This window comes from Myxine glutinosa, chromosome 4 (assembly GCF_964187855.1).
Source record: "Myxine glutinosa chromosome 4, kmMyxGlut1.1, whole genome shotgun sequence".
NCBI lineage: Eukaryota > Metazoa > Chordata > Myxini > Myxiniformes > Myxinidae > Myxine > Myxine glutinosa.
This window is the reverse complement of record NC_136264.1, coordinates 216,652,575-216,678,581: the sequence shown is the minus strand read 5'-3', so window position 1 is coordinate 216,678,581 and position 26,007 is coordinate 216,652,575. Positions and strand designations below refer to the sequence as shown.

General features: G+C 46.9%; 1 protein-coding gene across 1 annotated transcript in view; it reads right to left on the bottom strand.

Annotated features, from left to right (window-relative positions):
* The window catches only part of FHDC1 (FH2 domain containing 1), a 260,755-nt gene extending 235,522 nt beyond the window's left edge, over positions 1 to 25,233 (bottom strand). The window contains exons 1-2 of the mRNA XM_078777022.1: positions 24,953 to 25,233; positions 8,452 to 9,100 (exon numbers count right to left, since the gene is read on the bottom strand). Coding sequence (XP_078633148.1) covers positions 8,452 to 8,934 — 483 coding nt within the window. The 5' untranslated portion in view covers positions 8,935 to 9,100; positions 24,953 to 25,233. The remainder of the gene's footprint in view (positions 1 to 8,451; positions 9,101 to 24,952) is intronic.
* Positions 25,234 to 26,007: the final 774 nt, after the last annotated feature.

Genomic DNA, 26,007 nt, shown 5'->3' with positions numbered 1-26,007 from the left:
ATAAACATAAATGCAAATTTCGCAGGTGGAAAAAGTAAGTACACCCCTACATTTATCACTGCTTCAAATACCTAAAATTAGAATCAGGTGCACCAGCTCAGGTGCAAATGATTAGAACATCGTTAGAGAGGATCTTGGAGGAACCTGTCTTATTTAAACCTCAGACATTTAGTTTGGTTTGCTCTTTGATGTTGAAGTGTGCGGCGTCACCATGCCTAGATCAAAAGAGCTCGCTGAGGCCTTCAGAAAGAAGGTTAAAGATGCCTATGAGTCTGGGAAGGGATTTTAAAAGATCTCCAAACAATTTGAAATCAATCATTCGACTGACCGGAAGATCATCTACAAGTGGAGAAGATTCCAAACAACTGCCAACTTGTTCAGGCCAGGCCGCCCCAGCAAGTTCAGCCCGAGAGCAGACCGCAAGATGCTGAAAGAAGTCTCTAAGAACCCCAGAATGTCATCACGGGACCTACAGGTAGCTCTTGCCACTGTTGATGTCAAAGTGCACGAGTCTACCATTAGAAAGAGGCTGCACAAATTTGATCTACATGGGAGGTGTGCCAGAAGGAAACCTTTGCTGTCCAGAAAGAACATCAGGGCAAGACTAAAGTTTGCCAATGAACACCTAGGCAAAGACCAGCACTTCTGGGACAATGTGCTCTGGACAGAAGAGTCAAAGGTAGAGCTATTTGGCCACAGTACCAGAAGACATGTTTGGCGAAAACCAGAGACAGCATTTGACCACAAGAACCTGATACCAACTGTAAAGCATGGTGGTGGAAATATTATGGTTTGGGGCAGCTTTGCTGCATCAGGGCCTGGGCAGCTCACCATCATAGAATCCACTATGAATTCTTCATTGTACCAGAGGGTGATTGAGGAGGCCATCTGTCGGAAAGTTGAAGCTCAACCGAAGGTGGACCTTGCAACATGACAATGACCCGAAACATACCAGTAAATCTACCAAGAAATGGCTGAAAACAAAGAAATGGAGGGTTCTGGAATGGCCAAGTCAAAGCCCGGATCTCAATCCCATCGAGATGTTGTGGGGGGATTTGAAACGAGCTGTGCATGCAATTGTGCATGCTGTGCAACAATTTTTTGTTGAATAAATTATTGCAAAGTCAATTCTTCATTGTTTTTTGTTCAATTAGATCACATTTATCTTTAGATACTGTTTAAATGAAGATCAAATATTGATATGTCCACATAATTATGTTAAAAAGATTTTTAAAACATTTCATGGGGTGTACTTACTTTTTCCACATGTGAAATTTGCATTAATGTTTATTTAAATTATACAATGGACTACAAAATGTAAATGTTTCATGACATTTGTTATATTATATCACCTTTATCTATCAATATTGTTGAAATGAAGATCAAATAGCTGTATATTGAAATATATTGAAAAAGTCAAAACTTTACACGGGGTGTACTTACTTTTTCACGTGACTGTAGATATATATATATATATACTTATTTCTACTTATTCACACATACATACGCATGCATATACTAACATTAACATTTGGGGTCTGCCTAGCAGGCACATAAGACATCGGCCATTATAAAGCTCGCAGTGTTAAGTGTAGAAAAGTTCTGAGGAGATTGCGGCTGGCTCAATAGCGCAGTGGGCTGTTGACCCGTTATCAACGGAGGTCCGTGGTTCGAGCCCCGCATTGAGTCAGAATTTTTTCACACTTAGCCCCTCGCAGGAATTTGAAATCCTGTTTATAAGATAGATAGATAGATATATATATATATATATATATATATATATATCTACTGTATATTTATATATATATATATATATATATACATATACAGTCACGTGAAAAAGTAAGTACACCCCATGTAAAGTTTTGACTTTTGCAACATATTTCAACATACAGCTATTTGATCTTCATTTCAACAATATTGATAGATAAAGGTGATATTGTGGCAGACACAAAAGCCCACTGGCATGGTGACATCATTCCGCGCACCAAGTGGGCGGTGGCCACGCCCGAGGGGTAGGCGTGGCCTCATGATATACACCGGGCGCGCAGCCCGGAGCGCGCCAGTGTTACAGTGAGCTCCTGAAATAAAGACGCTTATAAGTTACCGCTTGTCCGCTTCCTCCTTGCTCGCAAGCAGCGCGCGTAACGCCGCGCTTTACTGGTGACCCCCTTGACGTTGGATCTGCCGGAGCGATCCTTCCACACGCGACGCCATTGCCATGGCCAACTTCATCAAACTTCCCGAATTTTGGGAGGCTCAGGCCGAAGTCTGGTTCGTCCAGGCCGAAGCCCAATTTCAGCTTCGGCGCCTCACCGGCGATGACACGCGCTATTGCCATGTCGTCGCCTCCCTCGGGCCCGGCACGGCCCCTCGAGTTGTGTCCGTCCTTCGCCACCCACCGGACGGCCACAAGTACGAGGCACTCAAGCGGCTACTCCTAGCCATGTTCGGCCTCACGGATGACGCACGGGCCGACCGCCTCCTGGATCTCCCCGAGCTCGGTGACACACGCCCGTCGGTCCGAATGGACCATATGCTGTCACTGTTGGGCAACGAAGCCCCCGGTTCTCTATTCCGGGCGCTTTTCCATCGCCAACTTCCAGCGCAGGTTCGCCTCGCGTTGGCCGGGACCCGGCTAACGGAACCCCGAGCATTGGCAGCCGAGGCGGACAAGTACTTTGCCGCTTCGGACACGCGGGCGAGAGTCGGCGTGGCCGTCACGGCCCTCGTGGCTGATGCTGCTGATGCTGCTGCTGATGCTGCTGATCCACAGCATCAGCTTATACAGCATACGCAGCATGCTGATATGCACCTCGTGACCGCCGCCACGCCCCGCCCACCGCCGCGGCGAAAACCGCCACCGCGGGGAAACCCGCCAACTCCACCGGCCTGGCGGAGCCAACCGCGCTCCTCCAGCTCCACCACCTGGTGCTGGTTCCACGCCAAGTTCGGCCACGAAGCTCGGCAGTGTCATCCGCCATGCTCCTTCAACAGGTCGGGAAACGCCTGGGCCGGCGCTCAATAGTGGCGATGAGCGCCGGCCGTTCGAGCAGCCTGCTGTTCATAACGGACACCTTCTCCGGGTGCCGTTACCTGTGCGACACGGGAGCGCAGGTGAGTGTCGTTCCCGCCGGCACGTCAGACAAGCACGCCGCGGGTGGGGGCCCCGCGCTGCTTGCCGCGAACGGGACGCCCATCCGTACATACGGAAAACGCTGCCTCTCTCTGCGGTTCGGAGGGCAGGTTTTCCGATGGACGTTCGTCACCGCCGACGTGCCCATGGCACTGCTTGGCGCGGACTTCCTGTGCGCTAATGGGCTCCTGGTCGACGTCAAGCGCAGACGTCTTGTCCAGGCCGAGACGTTCAGCTCGCTCGCTTGTGCGTTGCCCAGCTCAACGAGCGGCTTGCCAAGCGGCTTGCCGAACGGTTCGGTTCCGGCCACGTTGGTCTGTACGCTTCCGGCAGCGGACGCATTCACCCGCCTCCTCGCCGGCTTCCCGGCCCTCACGCGGCCCACCTTCTCGGCGGGGGCCATCAAGCACGGGGTGGCCCATCACATCCCCACCGTCGGGCCACCGGTCTACGCCCGGGCACGCCACCTCGAGCCGACGAAGCTGGCGGTGGCAAAAGCAGAGTTCGCTACCCTGGAGCGACTCGGCATCGTTCGGCGCTCAGAGAGCGCTTGGGCGTCGCCGCTGCACATCGTGCCGAAGCCCGGCGGGGGATGGCGACCGTGCGGGGACTATCGCCGTCTCAATGACGCCACGACTCCCGACCGCTACCCCGTCCCCCACATTCAGGACTTTTCCGCCCGTTTGGCGGGCATGTCCTTCTTCTCGAAGGTGGACCTCATACGCGGCTACCATCAGGTCCCCGTCAGGCCGGAGGACGTCCCGAAGACGGCGGTCATCACGCCATTCGGACTCTTCGAGTTCCTGCGCATGCCCTTCGGTCTTAAGAATGCGGCTCAGGCGTTCCAGCGACTGATGGACAGCGTCCTGCGTGACTTGGATTTTGTCTACGTCTACCTGGACGATATCCTCGTCGCCAGCGCGTCCCGCGAAGAGCACCTACGCCACCTCCGCACGCTCTTCGAACGCCTGGGCCAGCATGGCCTGATTGTGAACCCCGCAAAGTGCCGGTTCGGCAATATTTTCATATTCGGCAAACGGCAATATTTCAACAATATTGATAGATAAAGGTGATATAATATAACAAATATCATGAAACATTTACATTTTGGAGTCCTTTGTATAATTTAAATAAACATAAATGCAAATTTCGCATGTGGAAAAAGTAAGTACACCCCTACATTTATCACTACTTGAAATACCTAAAATTAGAATCAGGTGCACCAGCTCAGGTGCAAATGCTTAGAACATCGTTTGAGAGGATCTTGGAGGAACCTGTCTTATTTAAACCTCAGACATTTTGTTTGGTTTGCTCTTTGTTGTTTAAGTGTGTGGCGTCACCATGCCGAGATCAAAAGAGCTCTCTGAGGCCTTCAGAAAGAAGGATATAGATGCCTACGAGTCAGGGAAGGGATTTAAAAACATCTCCAAACAATTTGAAATCAATCATTCGACTGTCCGAAAGATCATCTACAAGTGGAGAAGATTCCAAACAACTGCCAACTTGTTCAGGCCGGGCCGCCCCAGCAAGTTCAGCCCGAGAGCAGACCGCAAGATGCTGAAAGAAGTCTCTAAGAACCCCAGAATGTCATCACGGGACCTACAGGTAGCTCTTGCCACTGTTGATGTCAAAGTGCATGAGTCTACCATTAGAAAGAGGCTGCACAAATTTGATCTACATGGGAGGTGTGCCAGGAGGAAACCTTTGCTGTCCAGAAAGAACATCAGGGCAAGACTAAAGTTTGCCAATGAACACCGAGGCAAAGACCAGCACTTCTGGACCAATGTGCTCTGGACAGATGAGTCAAAGGTAGAGCTATTTGGCCACAGTACCAGAAGACATGTTTGGCGAAAACCAAAGACAGCATTTGACCACAAGAACCTGATACCAACTGTAAAGCATGGTGGTGGAAATATTATGGATTGGGGCAGTTTTGCTGCATCAGGGCCTGGGCAGGTCACCATCATAGAATCCACTATGAATTCTTCATTGTGCCAGAGGGTGCTTGAGGATAATGTGAGGCCATCTGTTGGAAAGTTGAAGCTCAACCGAAGGTGGACCTTGCAACATGACAATGACCCTAAACATACCAGTAAATCCACCAAGGAATGGCTGAAAAGAAAGAAATGGAGGGTTCTGGAATGGCCAAGTCAAAGCCCGGATCTAAATCCCATCGAGATGTTGTGGGGGGAGTTGAAACGAGCTGTGCATGAAAGAAACCCCTCAAACATCGCACAGCTGAAATAATTCTGCATGGAGGAGTGGGCAAAAATTTCTCCCAGTCGATGTCAGAGACTGGTAGACAGTTATAAGAAACGCCTACTTGAGGTTGTTTCTGCCAAAGGGGGAAATACCACCTATTAGAGCCAAGGGTGTACTTACTTTTTCCACATGCGAAATTTGCATTTATGTTTATTTAAATTATACAATGGACTACAAAATGTAAATGTTTCATGATATTTGTTATATTATATCACCTTTATCTATCAATATTATTGAAATGAAGATCAAATAGCTGTATGTTGAAATATGTTGAAAAAGTCAAAACTTTACATGGGGTGTACTTACTTTTTCACGTGACTGTACATATCTATCTCTATATATAAAACACAGTTTGTGTGTGTGTAATGTTACCGATAGACTCCTAAACGGAGAGGCTCACGTGCTTGATATTTGGCATAGACATGGCCATTGAGCCTGGGAAGAACATGGCTGACCTAAAAAAAACTATTTTTACCATATTTTTACCTCAGCGCATTTCAGCGAGGAATATTATACACGGAATCTGACCGGTGGCACAGCAGCGCGCTGATTCGCTCAGAGCGATCACGTGATGTTCCTTGCCACCATAAACTCACAGTTACGCATTCGCACGTAATTCTGAGCGAAAAGCGATTGCGTTTTTTCACATTTCAGCGAGGAACATTGCCATTCACACCACATAGGTTTTTTTTTCCTTTCATCTTTAGATCCATATTTTTTTTCAGCGAGGAATATTATACACGGAATCTGAATTGGTGGCAGAGCAGCGCGCTGATTCTCTCAGAGCAATCACGTGATGTTCCTTGCCGCCATAAACTCACAGCAAGTAGCATAGATTTTAGCATGATTAGCATTTAGCATGATTTAGCATGATTTAGCATAGATAGTAGCATGTTTCACATAGATTTTTTTTCAGCGAGGAATATTATACACGGATTCTGAGGCGGTGGCAGAGCAGCGCGCTGATTCGCTCAGAGCGATCACGTGATGTTCCATTCCCGCCGCCAGACCATTGAACATAAAACACAGTTTGTGTGTGTGTAATGTTACCGATAGACTCCTAAACGGAGAGGCTCACGTACTTGATATTTGGCACAGACATGGCCATTGAGCCTGGGAAGGACATGGCCAACCTAAAAATATTTGACGAGATCCATATTTTTTATTCATATTTACCTTAGCGCATTTCAGCGAGGAATATTATACACGGAATCTGACCTGGTGGCAGAGCAGCGCGCTGATTCGCTCAGAGCGATCACGTGATGTTCCATCCCCGCCGCCAGACCATTGAACATAAAACACAGTTTGTGTGTGTGTAATGTTACCGATAGACTCCTAAACGGAGAGGCTCACGTACTTGATATTTGGCACAGACATGGCCATTGAGCCTGGGAAGGACATGGCCTACCTAAAAATATTTGACGAGATCCATATTTTTTATTCATATTTACCTTAGCGCATTTCAGCGAGGAATATTATACACGGAATCTGACCTGGTGGCAGAGCAGCGCGCTGATTCGCTCAGAGCGATCACGTGATGTTCCATCCCCGCCGCCAGACCATTGAACATAAAACACAGTTTGTGTGTGTGTAATGTTGTAACGTGTGTAATGTACGGGTCTCCCTTCCCCCGCCCGGCAACGGTACTGGAGGGCGTCACAGGTTCGGTGAGTCTCCAAAATCCGCTTCGTGATGTTGCGAAGATGCAGGACGATGTCGCGATTGTTGTGCTGCTCTCCGACCATGAGAACTGCAACGTCATTGTTGACTGGCCCTCCCCTTCCCTCCCCCTTCCCCTCCACTCTACCCCGTCCGCTTCTCCCCTCCCCCTCCCTTTTCCCCCCTCCCCCTCCCCTCTCCCCCTCTCCCCTTCCCCTCCCCCCTCTTCTCCCCTCCCCCCCCCCCCCCGTCTTCTCCCCTCCCCCCCCCTCTCCTCCCCTCCTCCCCGTTCCCCTCCCCTACCCTTCCCTCCCCCGCCCGGCAATGCCGGGTACTTCTGCTCGTATACACATATACTTCAATTTGTCTTTTTCAACAAAATGTCTTGAGGTGTCTCTTCCAACAGAAACATGTTCTTTGATGCGGTGCCACCTGCTGGCACTGCGCCGAGATTTGCTGATTTAATGGAACAAATTTAACCTGGTAAGAAATAGAATCCACACCCATGCATCTCAGAAGCAGCAAGCGCTAACTCAGTTACCCGACTCTCCTAAAAGCAAGTTCAGTACTTTGGGGTGCTTCTTTTACTGGTGGTTGAGGGGGATCAAAAGCTCAGCTCAACCAGTGCTTGTAATGTAATGGGGATTAACACTGCTCATCCACATTCAAATTATAGGCATAGTAAACAAATTCTACTCTGTCCTTATTATTCATAGCTTCTTTCATCACAGTCATCAAACTAGCATGAAAAATGCACAAACCTACAACTCCCCATCATCTGTGTAACAGGAGGTCAAGTGTGACAGACAAGCCGAGTCAAGTCTGCACACACACCGGTCTTGCCAAGAGCATCATTAAGACCTGTGCCGTCATTACCCAGAGCCACATGTGCCAAATTCGCCTGCGGTCTCGTTCCAGCATCCACGAACCACCGCCCACCACAAGTAAACAGATGGGGATCCTTTCCTTTGCTTCCTCCAAACTGCACTGCCTGGTGCCTCCCATGGTATGGCTTCCAAAGAACTTCAATTATCTCATGTGTAATGGCAGTTGCACATTGTTCAATGCATTATGCAAAGCTGGCTTTATGCCCACGTTCACATCATTGCTTTGCTGCCACAATGCACCTTACTTCATTGTCCTGCCGCTTTGAAAGGTGTGTGAACCTGCTTATTGTTGGCCAAACGATACTCTCAAAATGCACGGTTTCCTTTGTGCAAAAACAATTTTAAAACCTCCAGGTCTTCATCTTACCCATTCATTTCACTTGAAAACCTTTCTTTAATCAACCATGTGATTTCTCAAAATTTGAAATATATAAACACAACAGCAGTTAAAAACCCAAAGCGCCGTTTGTCACGTGCACAATCCTATAATAACGCTTGTATTCTCACCTCGTCCAGCCTGGAGCCAGAAAGGCTGCGTCCTGTTGGTGTAAACGCCAATTTCCCCGATGCCGTTGTCATGCCAGAAGATCCATGAGCAAAAAGTTCATCGATGCGACTCGTGTCCAGCTCAATGTCATCATCTTTCCCTCCCAAGGTCCAAACGTTACGCCCAGAGAGGACGCGCTCACGTGGGAGGATGTTCCAGAAAATGGAGCGCAACTTCTTCGTCTGTTGAACACCCCAACATCTCGAAGAAGCTGAAGGGAGGGGTGGAGGTGGTGGTGGTGGTGGTGGTGGTGGTGGTGGAGGTGGGGTTGGTGGAGATGGAGGATGTGGCAGTGGCAGCAGTGGCGCAGCAGAAGGCCTGAAGTGGCCTGAAGTCGGCGGTCGACCGGATGGCAAGTACGAGGAAGGCAACGGTAGTGGTACGCATTGATTGGCTAACAGAGAGCACGGCTCGAGAGGTTCAGGAAAACTTGGTGACTGCATGTTTCTGCTTCGTGCTGTTAAAGAGTCGCAGCAATCCCTTCATCTGCGCACAGCTCACACCTGCAGGGAGAGGCATCACCGACCAAGCAGGCACGTGCTCTGGTCTGCCACACACATCATGACTTTTCACCTCGTCTTCTCGTGTTCTTACTTTTCATTCAATTAACTGTGGGTGGGTGGGGTGAGAGAAAAGGAGTAAAAACAAAAACAAGACTTGGTGACTTTCATGATGATGTCATGCACAATAATGACCCTCACCTGTTCACAACACTCATTTAACAGCTTCTTGTGAAAGACTAAACACCCTCTTACACAACACACATCGCCCTTGATAGTCCTCTGCATAGTTGTGCCTGCTATGTGTCGCACTCGAACATGAGGCCGAACAACAAGCTTAAATGTATTCACTCCTCAAATTTGAAAAATGTATCTCTTTTTCAAACGGCGACTTCACCATGTTATTCGAAAATAATTCCAACATATAATACCAAACTATTGGACGCTGCTTATTGTCCCCCGTCGCACCGAGGAGCGAAAGGGGGACTATGGTTTTCCCCTCCGTCCGTGTGTGCGTGTGTCCGTGCGTGCGTGCGAACGTGCGTGCGTAAGCGAAGGACCGAATTCTAATTCGGTGTGTGGGTGTATCTAGGCATAAGGAAGGACTCCATTGAAAATTGGGTCGCCACGTCAAAATCCAAGATGGCCACCACCATATAAATGTCTGAACCTTGTGAGCGAAATATCTTGAAAATTAAACGAACTACTAACTTCTAATCTGGTGTGTGGGTGTATCTACGCATAAGGGAGAACGCTATTGAAAATTGGGTCGCCACATCAAAATCCAAGATGGCCGCCTTGCGTCTTCCACTTTGTCAACTCGCATCACTTCACCGACGGGGGACCTAGGCTCAACGCTTGTTTTAAATGAAACAAGCGTTATGCCTAGGTCCCCCGTCGGGGAAGTGATGCGAGTTGACAAAGTGGAGAGACACAGAAAACATGCTATAATGTGATATTTCGCCCACAAGGTTCAGACATACATGGAGGCGGCCATCTTGGATGTTGACGTGGCGACCCAATTTTCAATAGCGTTCTTCGTTTTGCCTAGATACACCCACACACCAGATTAGAAGTTGGTGCTTCCCTTATTTTTCAAGATATTCTGCTGACAAGGTTCAGACATACATGGCGGCGGCCATCTTGGATTTTGACGTGTCGACCAAATTTTCAATAGCGTTCTTCCTTGTGCGTAGATACACTCACACACCAGATTAGAAGTTAGTAGTTCATTTATTTTTCAAGATATTTCGCTCACAAGGTTCATACATATATATATGGTGGCGGCCATCTTGAATTTTGACGTGGCGACCCAATTTTCAATAGGGTTCTTCCTTATGCCTAGATACACCCACACACCAGATTAGAAGTTGGTACTTCGCTTATTTTTCAAGATATTCCGCTCACAAGGTTCAGACATACATGGCATCAGACATACATGGCGGCGGCCATCTTGGATTTTGACGTGGGTTGCACCCACACAACAAATTCAAATGCTGTCCTTCGCTTATGCACGCACGCAAGCACGCACGGACGGACGGACGGACGGACACACGGACGGAGGGGAAAACCATAGTCCCCCTTTCGCTCAGCGGTGCGACGGGGGACAATAATGCACAACAGACAGACATTATTCATGCTGTAAAAAAAATCTAATTAAATCAAGTGGGGGGGGGGGGGGAGGGGAGGTGCGAAGTTAAAAAACGAAAGAACACCGACTGGTAACCACAAAAAATTGACGTTTATATAAAACCATTCTACCTGTATTCTGGCCAATAAGAAATCACTCTTGTGCAAAAAAGAAGAAGATAAATCAAACAACAACAAAGAACAAATACAGTGATTAAAAGGTTATAACAAACAAAGGGTAGGTCCAACACCCAAAACAACCAAAGGATAGGCCAAGGATCCAAAACAACCAAAGGATAGGCCAAGGATCCAAAACTACCAAAGGATAGGCCAAGAATCCAAAACAACCAAAGGATACACCAAGGATCCAAAACAACCAAAGGATACACCAAGGATCCAAAACAACCAAAGGATAGGCCAAGAATCAAAAACAACCAAAGGGTAGGTCCAACACCCAAAACAACCAAAGGATGCACCAAGGATCCAAAAACAACCAAAGGATAGGCCAAGGATCCAAAACAACCAAAGGATACACCAAGGTACCAAAACAACCAAAGGGTAGGTCCAACACCCAAAACAACCAAAGGATACACCAAGGTACCAAAACAACCAAAGGGTAGGTCCAACACCCAAAACAACCAAAGGATACACCAAGGTACCAAAACAACAAAAGGATAGGTCAATAATCCAAAACAACCAAAGGATAGGCCAAGGATCCAAAACAACCAAAGGATACACCAAGGTACCAAAACAACCAAAGGGTAGGTCCAACACCCAAAACAACCAAAGGATACACCAAGGTACCAAAACAACCAAAGGGTAGGTCCAACACCCAAAACAACCAAAGGATACACCAAGGATCCAAAAACAACCAAAGGATAGGCCAAGGATCCAAAACAACCAAAGGATACACCAAGGTACCAAAACAACCAAAGGGTAGGTCCAACACCCAAAACAACCAAAGGATGCACCAAGGATCCAAAAACAACCAAAGGATAGGCCAAGGATCCAAAACAACCAAAGGATACACCAAGGTACCAAAACAACCAAAGGGTAGGTCCAACACCCAAAACAACCAAAGGATACACCAAGGTACCAAAACAACCAAAGGGTAGGTCCAACACCCAAAACAACCAAAGGATACACCAAGGTACCAAAACAACAAAAGGATAGGTCAATAATCCAAAACAACCAAAGGATAGGCCAAGGATCCAAACCAACCACTTTACAACCACATACTATGCAATTTATAATAATAATAATAATTCATTTATTTTGTATAGCGCTTTTCCAGAAGCCCAAAGGCGCTGAAAAAGCCCAAATTTACCTTTATACATCACCAATACATCTACTAGAGTTATACCAAGGCCATCATACTCTGCATGTTAACTTTATACATTGATACCGCATCTACCAGGATTGTTCTAAGCTCGGGTTAAAATATTAAAGTATGAGAGTTGTAACATTAGTAGAAATATATTGTCATTGCCTTGTTCAGTTTGTAATGATCTGTCTACATTGGAACAAAAACAAAAGATAGCTTGAGATTTTCTTTATTGAAAATAAAAACACAAACAAGGAATATTTCATGCAGAGTACGATACTTGCAAAATCCTTAAAATACGTTGTTGGCCTATGTTGACCTCAAAAATAATTGGTGGTTTAATTCAGTGACCTGTTATGAAAATCCTCTGAAAATTTCAAGTCAATCTGATAAAAATTGAGCATTTTAGAAACTTGGCCTATGTTGACCTTTTGGCCTAAGTTGACCTCAAAAATACTTGGTGGTTGAATTCAGTGACCAGATATTAAAATCCTCTGAAAATTTCAAGTAAATCGGATGAAAATTGAAGATTTTATAAACTTGGCCTATATTGACCTTTTGGCCTATGTTGACCTCAAGAATACTAGGTGGTTGAATTCAGTGACCAGGTATTGTTACGGATTCGGCACTAATTATTGTGGTTATTATTATTATTAACGTTGGTTCTCAGTAAGGGTTATTGTGGTTAAAAGGTTTAAAAGCGCTCATGATAAAAATGATGCCGGAAATCGGACAGTGCACCGGAAGAGGTCGAGCGAGGAAGAAGAGACGTGGAGAGAAGGAAAAAGACGATCTTGGTTGAAGCTCCGTACCGAGCGGTCGAGCGTACAGTGCGAGTGAACTTTGCGTCCTTGAAAGGAAGTTCGTGCGATAGGTGACATCGCCGGAGTGCTGTGGAGCCTGCGTAGTCGGGTATCTGCATTGAGGTTCCGGAGTATCCTTGCCTCAAAGCCCCGGTTCGAGTGAAAGCCGTCCGCCATTTTCGCCACGCGCGCACCCTTCAGTGAAAAGGTTTTTGTCGCGTCGGCCGGGCATTATTCCCCGGTGGGTTGCCGGGGACGGCTGTGCCAGAAAGTGGCTTTTGGAGGGTTATAAGGAGACTCGCTGATTGAACCGCAAACGTGTACGTCGGAGCGCGTCTTTGGGAGGTTTTCCATTCCACCGCTATTTTGCTGGGTGTTGGACCACGTGACCTCTGGGTTGCTTCGATCGTCCACGCCTCAATTGATTTTGATCGGACATTGATCCAACGATCGCTGGAGCGAATCGACTTCGCCTTGGAGGGGTACAGAGACATTGGGGGAGTGCCGTGAGTTTGGGTAAAGGACTAGATAAGGTGGTACCATCTTCAGATAGGGATTGTAGGGTGAATTGCTATTATTATTTGTGTCGTGATTCCGGTGTGATTTATAATATATTATTGTTTGTTCATAACCCTTGGTGTGGTTTCATTATTGATTTGATTGTTTCCTTTGATGGCTTCATTGAGGGTTTCATTATTGATTAATTTCAACCAAGGCTAACACATCTTTCTGCCGGGGATCATCTCGGGGTTCGGAGGTTTACCGAGACCAGGGGATAGGGGAGGACCCTGTAACAGTATGCAAATCCTCTTCAAATTTCAAGTCAATAGGATGTAAATTGAGGATTCTATCAATTTGACAAAGTTGGTGACCTTTGGCCTATGTTGACCTGTTGATCTTTTGAACCCAAAATAATAGGCTTCTTGCTTATGTCCAACTCTACCATTTGGTGAAGTTTCGTGAAGATCGGTTGAAAATTGCAACCTGTAGGCGAATGACACATACAGACAAATGATCAACACATTTCTCAAAAAAAAAAAAATTCCAAGTAACAAACAGACAGAGTAACGCACAAGACCAACAAATAGAACTTGGAAAATCTTCGGTTTTTGCAAATAACAAAGACGAATAAACACAGAATCCTGTCTCTTCGATCAAATTGGGAGACAATATGGGGTTAGAGGTCAGTGGTTCAAATGTATGAATGTGGCAGATGTTTGGATTTCAACCACAATTTCATTTCTGCATCCCAGTTTGAAGTTATTAATGAGACTCCATTAGGCTATAGATGTGCAATGCAGTGCACCTGCAGAAGGTAGGAATTTACAGATTTTGGTATAAAATAGGATACACCATGTATGGTAGTTGCCCTTCAAATGACACATGGCAACTACCTTGTCATTTAATTTATAGTGCAGAACCTGCTACCAAGAGAGACAGCGTTCTAAGGTATCTGGTGTCAAGCAGTGTGACCAGGTGTCAAGCAGTGTGCCCAGGTGTCAAGCAGTGTGACCAGGTGTCAAGCAGTGTGCCCAGGTGTCAAGCAGTGTGACCAGGTGTCAAGCAGTGTGACCAGGTGTCAAGCAGTGTGACCAGGTGTCAAGCAGTGTGACCAGGTGTCAAGCAGTGTGCCCAGGTGTCAAGCAGTGTGACCAGGTGTCAAGCAGTGTGACCAGGTGTCAAGCAGTGTGCCCAGGTGTCAAGCAGTGTGACCAGGTGTCAAGCAGTGTGACCAGGTGTCAAGCAGTGTGACCAGGTGTCAAGCAGTGTGACCAGGTGTCAAGCAGTGTGACCAGGTGTCAAGCAGTGTGACCAGGTGTCAAGGAACCTACAAGAAGATCAGAGCATGTGCTCTCTGCACTCCAGGGAGGAATAATTGTAATTTGATCAGTATGCCGGTGGTAACTCAGTTGCTGTGCCAAATACACCATGGGATATTTAAGGTCCACCAACTCAGTTGCTGTGCCAAATACACCATGGGGTATTTAAGGTCCACCAACTCAGTTGCTGTGCCAAATACACCATAGGGTATTTAAGGTCCACCAACTCAGTTGCTGTGCCAAATACACCATGGGGTATTTAAGGTCCACCAACTCAGTTGCTTTGCCAAATACACCATGGGGTATTTAAGGTCCACCAACTCATGCCAGCAAATAGCACATCGTGATTCAGGACCTTGGAGTCTTTACTTGGAGCAGGATTCGAACCCAGGCTGGACAACTCAGTGGGGTGTGTCACGCGTGTGCATACCTTCACACCATCCTGTGGCCACATGCATCCCATAAACATCTCCATGGCTCCCATAAACATCTCCATGGCTCCCATAAACATCTTCATGGCTCCCATAAACATCGAACATCGAGATGGGTTCCATAAACCCGATGATGTGAAACAATCGAGCAAAGTGAGTTTCTTACCGCGATCACATGCAGGTAAAATGAAGCCATTTGTAGATCGGAACGTACACTGGAGCAGGTGAGTTAACGTGCCATCGTCAAAAAGAAAGAAAATCAACAACAAAACCCCCAAACTTTCACAGTAACTGGAGGGAGACATTGCTTAATGGTGATATTTCTAAAACAAAAACAAATGTCCTTTGATGCACTGAGGCCGAAAGAGTCTCCAAGAGGAAAGTTTACAAAACTCTCGAGCAGATCGTTATTGAAGGAGCTTAACACACCAAGCCGCAAATGTGCGTTAACCACACTCTGAACAAATGTGCGCAAACCGCACTCTGAACAAATGTGCGCAAACCGCACTCTGAACAAATGTGCGCAAACCGCACTCTGAACAAATGTGCGCAAACCGCACTCTGAACAAATGTGCGCAAACCGCACTCTGAACAAATGTGCGCAAACCGCACTCTGAACAAAATGTGCGCAAACCGCACTCTGAACAAAATGTGCGCAAACCGCACTCTGAACAAAATGTGCGCAAACCGCACTCTGAACAAAATGTGCGCAAACCGCACTCTGAACAAAATGTGCGCAAACCGCACTCTGAACAAAATGTGCGCAAACCGCACTCTGAACAAAATGTGCGCAAACCGCACTCTGAACAAAATGTGCGCAAACCGCACTCTGAACAAAATGTGCGCAAACCGCACTCTGAACAAAATGTGCGCAAACCGCACTCTGAACAAAATGTGCGCAAACCGCACTCTGAACAAAATGTGCGCAAACCGCACTCTGAACAAAATGTGCGCAAACCGCACTCTGAACAAAATGTGCGCAAACCGCACTCTGAACAAAATGTGCGCAAACCGCACTCTGAACAAAATGTGCGCAAACCGCACTCTGAACAAAATGTGCGCAAACCGCACTCTGAACAAAATGTGCGCAAACCGCACTCTGAACAAAATGTGCGCAAACCGCACTCTGAACAAAATGTGCGCAAACCGCACTCTGAACAAAATGTGCGCAAACCGCACTCTGAACAAAATGTGCGCAAACCGCACTCTGAACAAAATGTGCGCAAACCGCACTCTGAACAAAATGTGCGCAAACCGCACTCTGAACAAAATGTGCGCAAACCGCACTCTGAACAAAATGTGCGCAAACCGCACTCTGAACAAAATGTGCGCAAACCGCACTCTGAACAAAATGTGCGCAAACCGCACTCTGAACAAAATGTGCGCAAACCGCACTCTGAACAAAATGTGCGCAAACCGCACTCTGAACAAAATGTGCGCAAACCGCACTCTGAACAAAATGTGCGCAAACCGCACTCTGAACAAAATGTGCGCAAACCGCACTCTGAACAAAATGTGCGCAAACCGCACTCTGAACAAAATGTGCGCAAACCGCACTCTGAACAAAATGTGCGCAAACCGCACTCTGAACAAAATGTGCGCAAACCGCACTCTGAACAAAATGTGCGCAAACCGCACTCTGAACAAAATGTGCGCAAACCGCACTCTGAACAAAATGTGCGCAAACCGCACTCTGAACAAAATGTGCGCAAACCGCACTCTGAACAAAATGTGCGCAAACCGCACTCTGAACAAAATGTGCGCAAACCGCACTCTGAACAAAATGTGCGCAAACCGCACTCTGAACAAAATGTGCGCAAACCGCACTCTGAACAAAATGTGCGCAAACCGCACTCTGAACAAAATGTGCGCAAACCGCACTCTGAACAAAATGTGCGCAAACCGCACTCTGAACAAAATGTGCGCAAACCGCACTCTGAACAAAATGTGCGCAAACCGCACTCTGAACAAAATGTGCGCAAACCGCACTCTGAACAAAATGTGCGCAAACCGCACTCTGAACAAAATGTGCGCAAACCGCACTCTGAACAAAATGTGCGCAAACCGCACTCTGAACAAAATGTGCGCAAACCGCACTCTGAACAAAATGTGCGCAAACCGCACTCTGAACAAAATGTGCGCAAACCGCACTCTGAACAAAATGTGCGCAAACCGCACTCTGAACAAAATGTGCGCAAACCGCACTCTGAACAAAATGTGCGCAAACCGCACTCTGAACAAAATGTGCGCAAACCGCACTCTGAACAAAATGTGCGCAAACCGCACTCTGAACAAAATGTGCGCAAACCGCACTCTGAACAAAATGTGCGCAAACCGCACTCTGAACAAAATGTGCGCAAACCGCACTCTGAACAAAATGTGCGCAAACCGCACTCTGAACAAAATGTGCGCAAACCGCACTCTGAACAAAATGTGCGCAAACCGCACTCTGAACAAAATGTGCGCAAACCGCACTCTGAACAAAATGTGCGCAAACCGCACTCTGAACAAAATGTGCGCAAACCGCACTCTGAACAAAATGTGCGCAAACCGCACTCTGAACAAAATGTGCGCAAACCGCACTCTGAACAAAATGTGCGCAAACCGCACTCTGAACAAAATGTGCGCAAACCGCACTCTGAACAAAATGTGCGCAAACCGCACTCTGAACAAAATGTGCGCAAACCGCACTCTGAACAAAATGTGCGCAAACCGCACTCTGAACAAAATGTGCGCAAACCGCACTCTGAACAAAATGTGCGCAAACCGCACTCTGAACAAAATGTGCGCAAACCGCACTCTGAACAAAATGTGCGCAAACCGCACTCTGAACAAAATGTGCGCAAACCGCACTCTGAACAAAATGTGCGCAAACCGCACTCTGAACAAAATGTGCGCAAACCGCACTCTGAACAAAATGTGCGCAAACCGCACTCTGAACAAAATGTGCGCAAACCGCACTCTGAACAAAATGTGCGCAAACCGCACTCTGAACAAAATGTGCGCAAACCGCACTCTGAACAAAATGTGCGCAAACCGCACTCTGAACAAAATGTGCGCAAACCGCACTCTGAACAAAATGTGCGCAAACCGCACTCTGAACAAAATGTGCGCAAACCGCACTCTGAACAAAATGTGCGCAAACCGCACTCTGAACAAAATGTGCGCAAACCGCACTCTGAACAAAATGTGCGCAAACCGCACTCTGAACAAAATGTGCGCAAACCGCACTCTGAACAAAATGTGCGCAAACCGCACTCTGAACAAAATGTGCGCAAACCGCACTCTGAACAAAATGTGCGCAAACCGCACTCTGAACAAAATGTGCGCAAACCGCACTCTGAACAAAATGTGCGCAAACCGCACTCTGAACAAAATGTGCGCAAACCGCACTCTGAACAAAATGTGCGCAAACCGCACTCTGAACAAAATGTGCGCAAACCGCACTCTGAACAAAATGTGCGCAAACCGCACTCTGAACAAAATGTGCGCAAACCGCACTCTGAACAAAATGTGCGCAAACCGCACTCTGAACAAAATGTGCGCAAACCGCACTCTGAACAAAATGTGCGCAAACCGCACTCTGAACAAAATGTGCGCAAACCGCACTCTGAACAAAATGTGCGCAAACCGCACTCTGAACAAAATGTGCGCAAACCGCACTCTGAACAAAATGTGCGCAAACCGCACTCTGAACAAAATGTGCGCAAACCGCACTCTGAACAAAATGTGCGCAAACCGCACTCTGAACAAAATGTGCGCAAACCGCACTCTGAACAAAATGTGCGCAAACCGCACTCTGAACAAAATGTGCGCAAACCGCACTCTGAACAAAATGTGCGCAAACCGCACTCTGAACAAAATGTGCGCAAACCGCACTCTGAACAAAATGTGCGCAAACCGCACTCTGAACAAAATGTGCGCAAACCGCACTCTGAACAAAATGTGCGCAAACCGCACTCTGAACAAAATGTGCGCAAACCGCACTCTGAACAAAATGTGCGCAAACCGCACTCTGAACAAAATGTGCGCAAACCGCACTCTGAACAAAATGTGCGCAAACCGCACTCTGAACAAAATGTGCGCAAACCGCACTCTGAACAAAATGTGCGCAAACCGCACTCTGAACAAAATGTGCGCAAACCGCACTCTGAACAAAATGTGCGCAAACCGCACTCTGAACAAAATGTGCGCAAACCGCACTCTGAACAAAATGTGCGCAAACCGCACTCTGAACAAAATGTGCGCAAACCGCACTCTGAACAAAATGTGCGCAAACCGCACTCTGAACAAAATGTGCGCAAACCGCACTCTGAACAAAATGTGCGCAAACCGCACTCTGAACAAAATGTGCGCAAACCGCACTCTGAACAAAATGTGCGCAAACCGCACTCTGAACAAAATGTGCGCTAACCGCACTCTGAACAAAATGTGCGTTAACCACACTCTGAACAAAATGTGCGTTAACCACACTCTGAACAAATGTGCGTTAACCACACTCTGAACAAATGTGCGTTAACCACACTCTGAACAAATGTGCGTTAACCACACTCTGAACAAATGTGCGTTAACCACACTCTGAACAAATGTGCGTTAACCACACTCTGAACAAATGTGCGTTAACCACACTCTGAACAAATGTGCGTTAACCACACTCTGAACAAATGTGCGTTAACCACACTCTGAACAAATGTGCGTTAACCACACTCTGAACAAATGTGCGTTAACCACACTCTGAACAAATGTGCGTTAACCACACTCTGAACAAATGTGCGTTAACCACACTCTGAACAAATGTGCGTTAACCACACTCTGAACAAATGTGCGTTAACCACACTCTGAACAAATGTGCGTTAACCACACTCTGAACAAATGTGCGTTAACCACACTCTGAACAAATGTGCGTTAACCACACTCTGAACAAATGTGCGTTAACCACACTCTGAACAAATGTGCGTTAACCACACTCTGAACAAATGTGCGTTAACCACACTCTGAACAAATGTGCGTTAACCACACTCTGAACAAATGTGCGTTAACCACACTCTGAACAAATGTGCGTTAACCACACTCTGAACAAATGTGCGTTAACCACACTCTGAACAAATGTGCGTTAACCACACTCTGAACAAATGTGCGTTAACCACACTCTGAACAAATGTGCGTTAACCACACTCTGAACAAATGTGCGTTAACCACACTCTGAACAAATGTGCGTTAACCACACTCTGAACAAATGTGCGTTAACCACACTCTGAACAAATGTGCGTTAACCACACTCTGAACAAATGTGCGTTAACCACACTCTGAACAAATGTGCGTTAACCACACTCTGAACAAATGTGCGTTAACCACACTCTGAACAAATGTGCGTTAACCACACTCTGAACAAATGTGCGTTAACCACACTCTGAACAAATGTGCGTTAACCACACTCTGAACAAATGTGCGTTAACCACACTCTGAACAAATGTGCGTTAACCACACTCTGAACAAATGTGCGTTAACCACACTCTGAACAAATGTGCGTTAACCACACTCTGAACAAATGTGCGTTAACCACACTCTGAACAAATGTGCGTTAACCACACTCTGAACAAATGTGCGTTAACCACACTCTGAACAAATGTGCGTTAACCACACTCTGAACAAATGTGCGTTAACCACACTCTGAACAAATGTGCGTTAACCACACTCTGAACAAATGTGCGTTAACCACACTCTGAACAAATGTGCGTTAACCACACTCTGAACAAATGTGCGTTAACCACACTCTGAACAAATGTGCGTTAACCACACTCTGAACAAATGTGCGTTAACCACACTCTGAACAAATGTGCGTTAACCACACTCTGAACAAATGTGCGTTAACCACACTCTGAACAAATGTGCGTTAACCACACTCTGAACAAATGTGCGTTAACCACACTCTGAACAAATGTGCGTTAACCACACTCTGAACAAATGTGCGTTAACCACACTCTGAACAAATGTGCGTTAACCACACTCTGAACAAATGTGCGTTAACCACACTCTGAACAAATGTGCGTTAACCACACTCTGAACAAATGTGCGTTAACCACACTCTGAACAAATGTGCGTTAACCACACTCTGAACAAATGTGCGTTAACCACACTCTGAACAAATGTGCGTTAACCACACTCTGAACAAATGTGCGTTAACCACACTCTGAACAAATGTGCGTTAACCACACTCTGAACAAATGTGCGTTAACCACACTCTGAACAAATGTGCGTTAACCACACTCTGAACAAATGTGCGTTAACCACACTCTGAACAAATGTGCGTTAACCACACTCTGAACAAATGTGCGTTAACCACACTCTGAACAAATGTGCGTTAACCACACTCTGAACAAATGTGCGTTAACCACACTCTGAACAAATGTGCGTTAACCACACTCTGAACAAATGTGCGTTAACCACACTCTGAACAAATGTGCGTTAACCACACTCTGAACAAATGTGCGTTAACCACACTCTGAACAAATGTGCGTTAACCACACTCTGAACAAATGTGCGTTAACCACACTCTGAACAAATGTGCGTTAACCACACTCTGAACAAATGTGCGTTAACCACACTCTGAACAAATGTGCGTTAACCACACTCTGAACAAATGTGCGTTAACCACACTCTGAACAAATGTGCGTTAACCACACTCTGAACAAATGTGCGTTAACCACACTCTGAACAAATGTGCGTTAACCACACTCTGAACAAATGTGCGTTAACCACACTCTGAACAAATGTGCGTTAACCACACTCTGAACAAATGTGCGTTAACCACACTCTGAACAAATGTGCGTTAACCACACTCTGAACAAATGTGCGTTAACCACACTCTGAACAAATGTGCGTTAACCACACTCTGAACAAATGTGCGTTAACAACACTCTGAACAAATGTGCGTTAACAACACTCTGAACAAATGTGCGTTAACCACACTCTGAACAAATGTGCGTTAACCACACTCTGAACAAATGTGCGTTAACCACACTCTGAACAAATGTGCGTTAACCACACTCTGAACAAATGTGCGTTAACCACACTCTGAACAAATGTGCGTTAACCACACTCTGAACAAATGTGCGTTAACCACACTCTGAACAAATGTGCGTTAACCACACTCTGAACAAATGTGCGTTAACCACACTCTGAACAAATGTGCGTTAACCACACTCTGAACAAATGTGCGTTAACCACACTCTGAACAAATGTGCGTTAACCACACTCTGAACAAATGTGCGTTAACCACACTCTGAACAAATGTGCGTTAACCACACTCTGAACAAATGTGCGTTAACCACACTCTGAACAAATGTGCGTTAACCACACTCTGAACAAATGTGCGTTAACCACACTCTGAACAAATGTGCGTTAACCACACTCTGAACAAATGTGCGTTAACCACACTCTGAACAAATGTGCGTTAACCACACTCTGAACAAATGTGCGTTAACCACACTCTGAACAAATGTGCGTTAACCACACTCTGAACAAATGTGCGTTAACCACACTCTGAACAAATGTGCGTTAACCACACTCTGAACAAATGTGCGTTAACCACACTCTGAACAAATGTGCGTTAACCACACTCTGAACAAATGTGCGTTAACCACACTCTGAACAAATGTGCGTTAACCACACTCTGAACAAATGTGCGTTAACCACACTCTGAACAAATGTGCGTTAAACACACTCTGAACAAATGTGCGTTAACCACACTCTGAACAAATGTGCGTTAACCACACTTTGAACAAATGTGCGTTAACCACACTCTGAACAAATGTGCATTAACCACACTCTAAACAAATGGTCATTAACCACACTCTAAACAAATGGTCATTAACCACACTCTGAACAAATGTGCGTTAACCACCTTCTGAACAAATGTGCATTAACCACACTCTGAACAAATGTGCGTTAACCACGCTCTGAACAAATGTGCGCAAACCACACTCTGAACAAATGTGCACAAACCACACTCTGAACAAATGTGCGTTAACCACACTGTGAACAAATGTGCGATAACCACACTCTGAACAAATGTGCGATAACTATACTCTGAACAAATGTGCGTTAACCACGCTCTGAACAAATGAGCACAAACCACACTCTGAACAAATGTGCGCAAACCACACTCTGAACAAATGTGCGTTAACCACGCTCTGAACAAATGTGCGCAAACCACACCCTGAACAAATGTGCACAAAACACACTCTGAACATGTCCTCGCACCAGTCAAGGCAGCACCCACCACCCAGTGGCTCTCATTACATACAAACAAGTCCCTGCAAAGGCTCCTTACAAACCCCCAACAGATCCTTACAATTTTCTGAATGCTCCTTACAAACCCCAAACGGCTCCTTATGCCCACTAAAGTATCACAAACCCCAAATATTCCTTACAACCACACAAAGGTTCTGGACAAACCCCAAAGGCACTCCACAAACCCCAAAGGCTCCTTACAAACCCCAAAATGGTCCTTACAAACCCCCCAAAAGCTCCTTACAAACCCCCCAATGATCCTCACAGCCTTCCAAGGGCTCCTTACAAACCCACAAATGCTCCTTACAACCCCCACAATGCTCCATACAAACCTCTAAATGATCCTTACTAACCTCCAAATGATCCTTACAACCCTCAAAAGCACCTTACAACCCACCCAAATGCTCCTTACAAACCCCAAATGTTCCTTATAACCACACAAAGGTTCCGAACAAACCCCAAAGGCTCCTTACAAACCCCAAAATGCTCCTTACAACCCCACAAAGGTTCCGTACAAACCCAAAAGGTGCCCTACAAACCCACAAAGGCTCCTTACAAATCCCCACAAATGGCCTTGCAAACCCCTAAAGGCTCCTTACAAACTTCCAAGGGCTCCTTACAAACTCACAAATGCTCCTTACAACCCCCAACTGCCCCTAACAAACCTCAAAGGGTTCCTTACACCCCACAAAGGTTCCGCACAAACCCCAAAGGTGTCTTAGAAACCCCCAAAGGCTCCTTACAACCGCCCAACTGGCCTTACAAACCGCCCAAATGGCCTTCCAACCCCTCGTCTCCTTGCAAACCCTCAAAGGCTCCTTACAAACCACAAAATGGCCTTCCAACCCCTCAATGCTCCTTACAAACCCCCAAATGATCCTCCAAACCCTCCAAATGCTCCTTACAAACCCGCAAATGCTCCTTACAACCCCAAAGGCTCCGTACAAACGCCTAAATGATCCTTACAACCCCTAAAGGCTCCTTACAAACCCCCAAATGTTCTGTACAAACCACAACGGTGCCTTACAAACCCCAAAGGTGCCTTACAAACCCCCAAAGGGTCTTTCCAAACCCCCCAAATGTTCCTTACAAACACCTAAATGCTCCTTACAAACCGCCAAATGATCTTTACAACCCTCCAAGAGCCCCTTACAAACTTCCAAATGATCCTTACAATCCCCAAAAGCATCGTACAACCCCAAAGGCTCCTTACCAACCCACAAATGTACCGTACAAACCCAAAGGCTCCTTACAAATTCCAAAGACTCCTTACAAAACTCGAAATGATACGTACAACCTTCGCAACACCTTACAGTCTCCCCCAAAGGCTCCTTACAACCCCCCAAATATTCCGTATAACCCCTAAAGGGCCCTTACAAACCCACAAATGTTCCTTACAAACCCACAAAGATTCCCCACAACCCCCCAAAGGCTCCTTACAACCCCCCACAACGTTCCTTACAAACCCACAGCGGCGCCTTACAAACCCCAAAGGTTCATCACAAACCCCCAAAGGCTCCTTACAAACCCCCAAAGATTCCTCACAAACCCCCAACGGCTCCTTACAATCCTCCAAATGCAATGGGACTCCGTGTTCCTTCACAAACTCCATCATTCACACACAAACAACGGACGACGTGTAACATGAGAGAATTCTCTCACCTGCCATGAGACTCTTCGTGTCGTTCGCTCGAACCTTCTTCACCCAGTAGAGCATAAAGTATCGAACCGCGGATCACCTTAAATACCTAGATGGATGACGAGCGGAGGAGAGAGAGCGCGGAGAGAGAGCTGGAGAGAGAGCGGGAGATAGAACACGGAGGAGAGCGCGCTGGAGAGAGAGCTGAGGAGAGAGCTGGAGAGAGAGCGGCAGATAGAGCGCGTAGGAGAGCGCGCTGGAGAGAGAGCTGGAGAGAGAACACGGAAGAGAGAGCTCTGGAGAGAGAGCTCTGGAGAGAGAGCTGGAGAAGAGAGCGCTGAAGAGAGAGCGCGCTGAGGAGAGAGAGAGCGCGCTGAGGAGAGAGAGAGAGAGAGCGCGGGCGAGCGCGCTGGAGAGAGAGCGCGGAGAGAGCTCTGGAGAGAGAGCGCGGGAGAGAGAGCGCGGGATAGAGCGCGCTGGAGAGAGAGCGCGGACGAGCGCGCTGGAGAGAGAGCGCGGAAGAGAGAACTCTGGAGAGAGAGCTCTGGAGAGAGAGCTGGAGAAAGAGCGGGAGACAAAGAGAGAGCTGGAGAGAGAGCGGGAGAGAGAGCGCGGAAGAGAGAGCTCTGGAGAGAGAGCTCTGGAGAGAGAGCTGGAGAAAGAGCGGGAGACAAAGAGAGAGCTGGAGAGAGCGGGAGAGAGAGCGGGAGAAAGAGCTGGAGAGAGAGCGGCAGAGAGAGAGCGGGGGAGAGAGCGGAACAGAGAGCGGGAGAGAAAGAGAGAGCTGGAGAGAGATTCGGAGAGAAAGAGAGAGCTGGAGAGAGAGCGAGAGAGATTCGGAGAGAAAGAGAGAGCGGGAGAGAGAGCGGGAGAGAGAGCGGGGACGATGAACGTTCCTGTGAAACGATCTCAGAATCCCTCACAAATTCCCTCCCTCCCGCCTCCTCCCATGAACTCTCCGCCTGCTTTACAACGGCACCTCGTGTCACCGAACCCGCTCGCTTATCGTCTGCTTCCTCATCCACACCGTGTGCCATACACACCATCACTATCCATATACAACCTCACTTCATCTCTA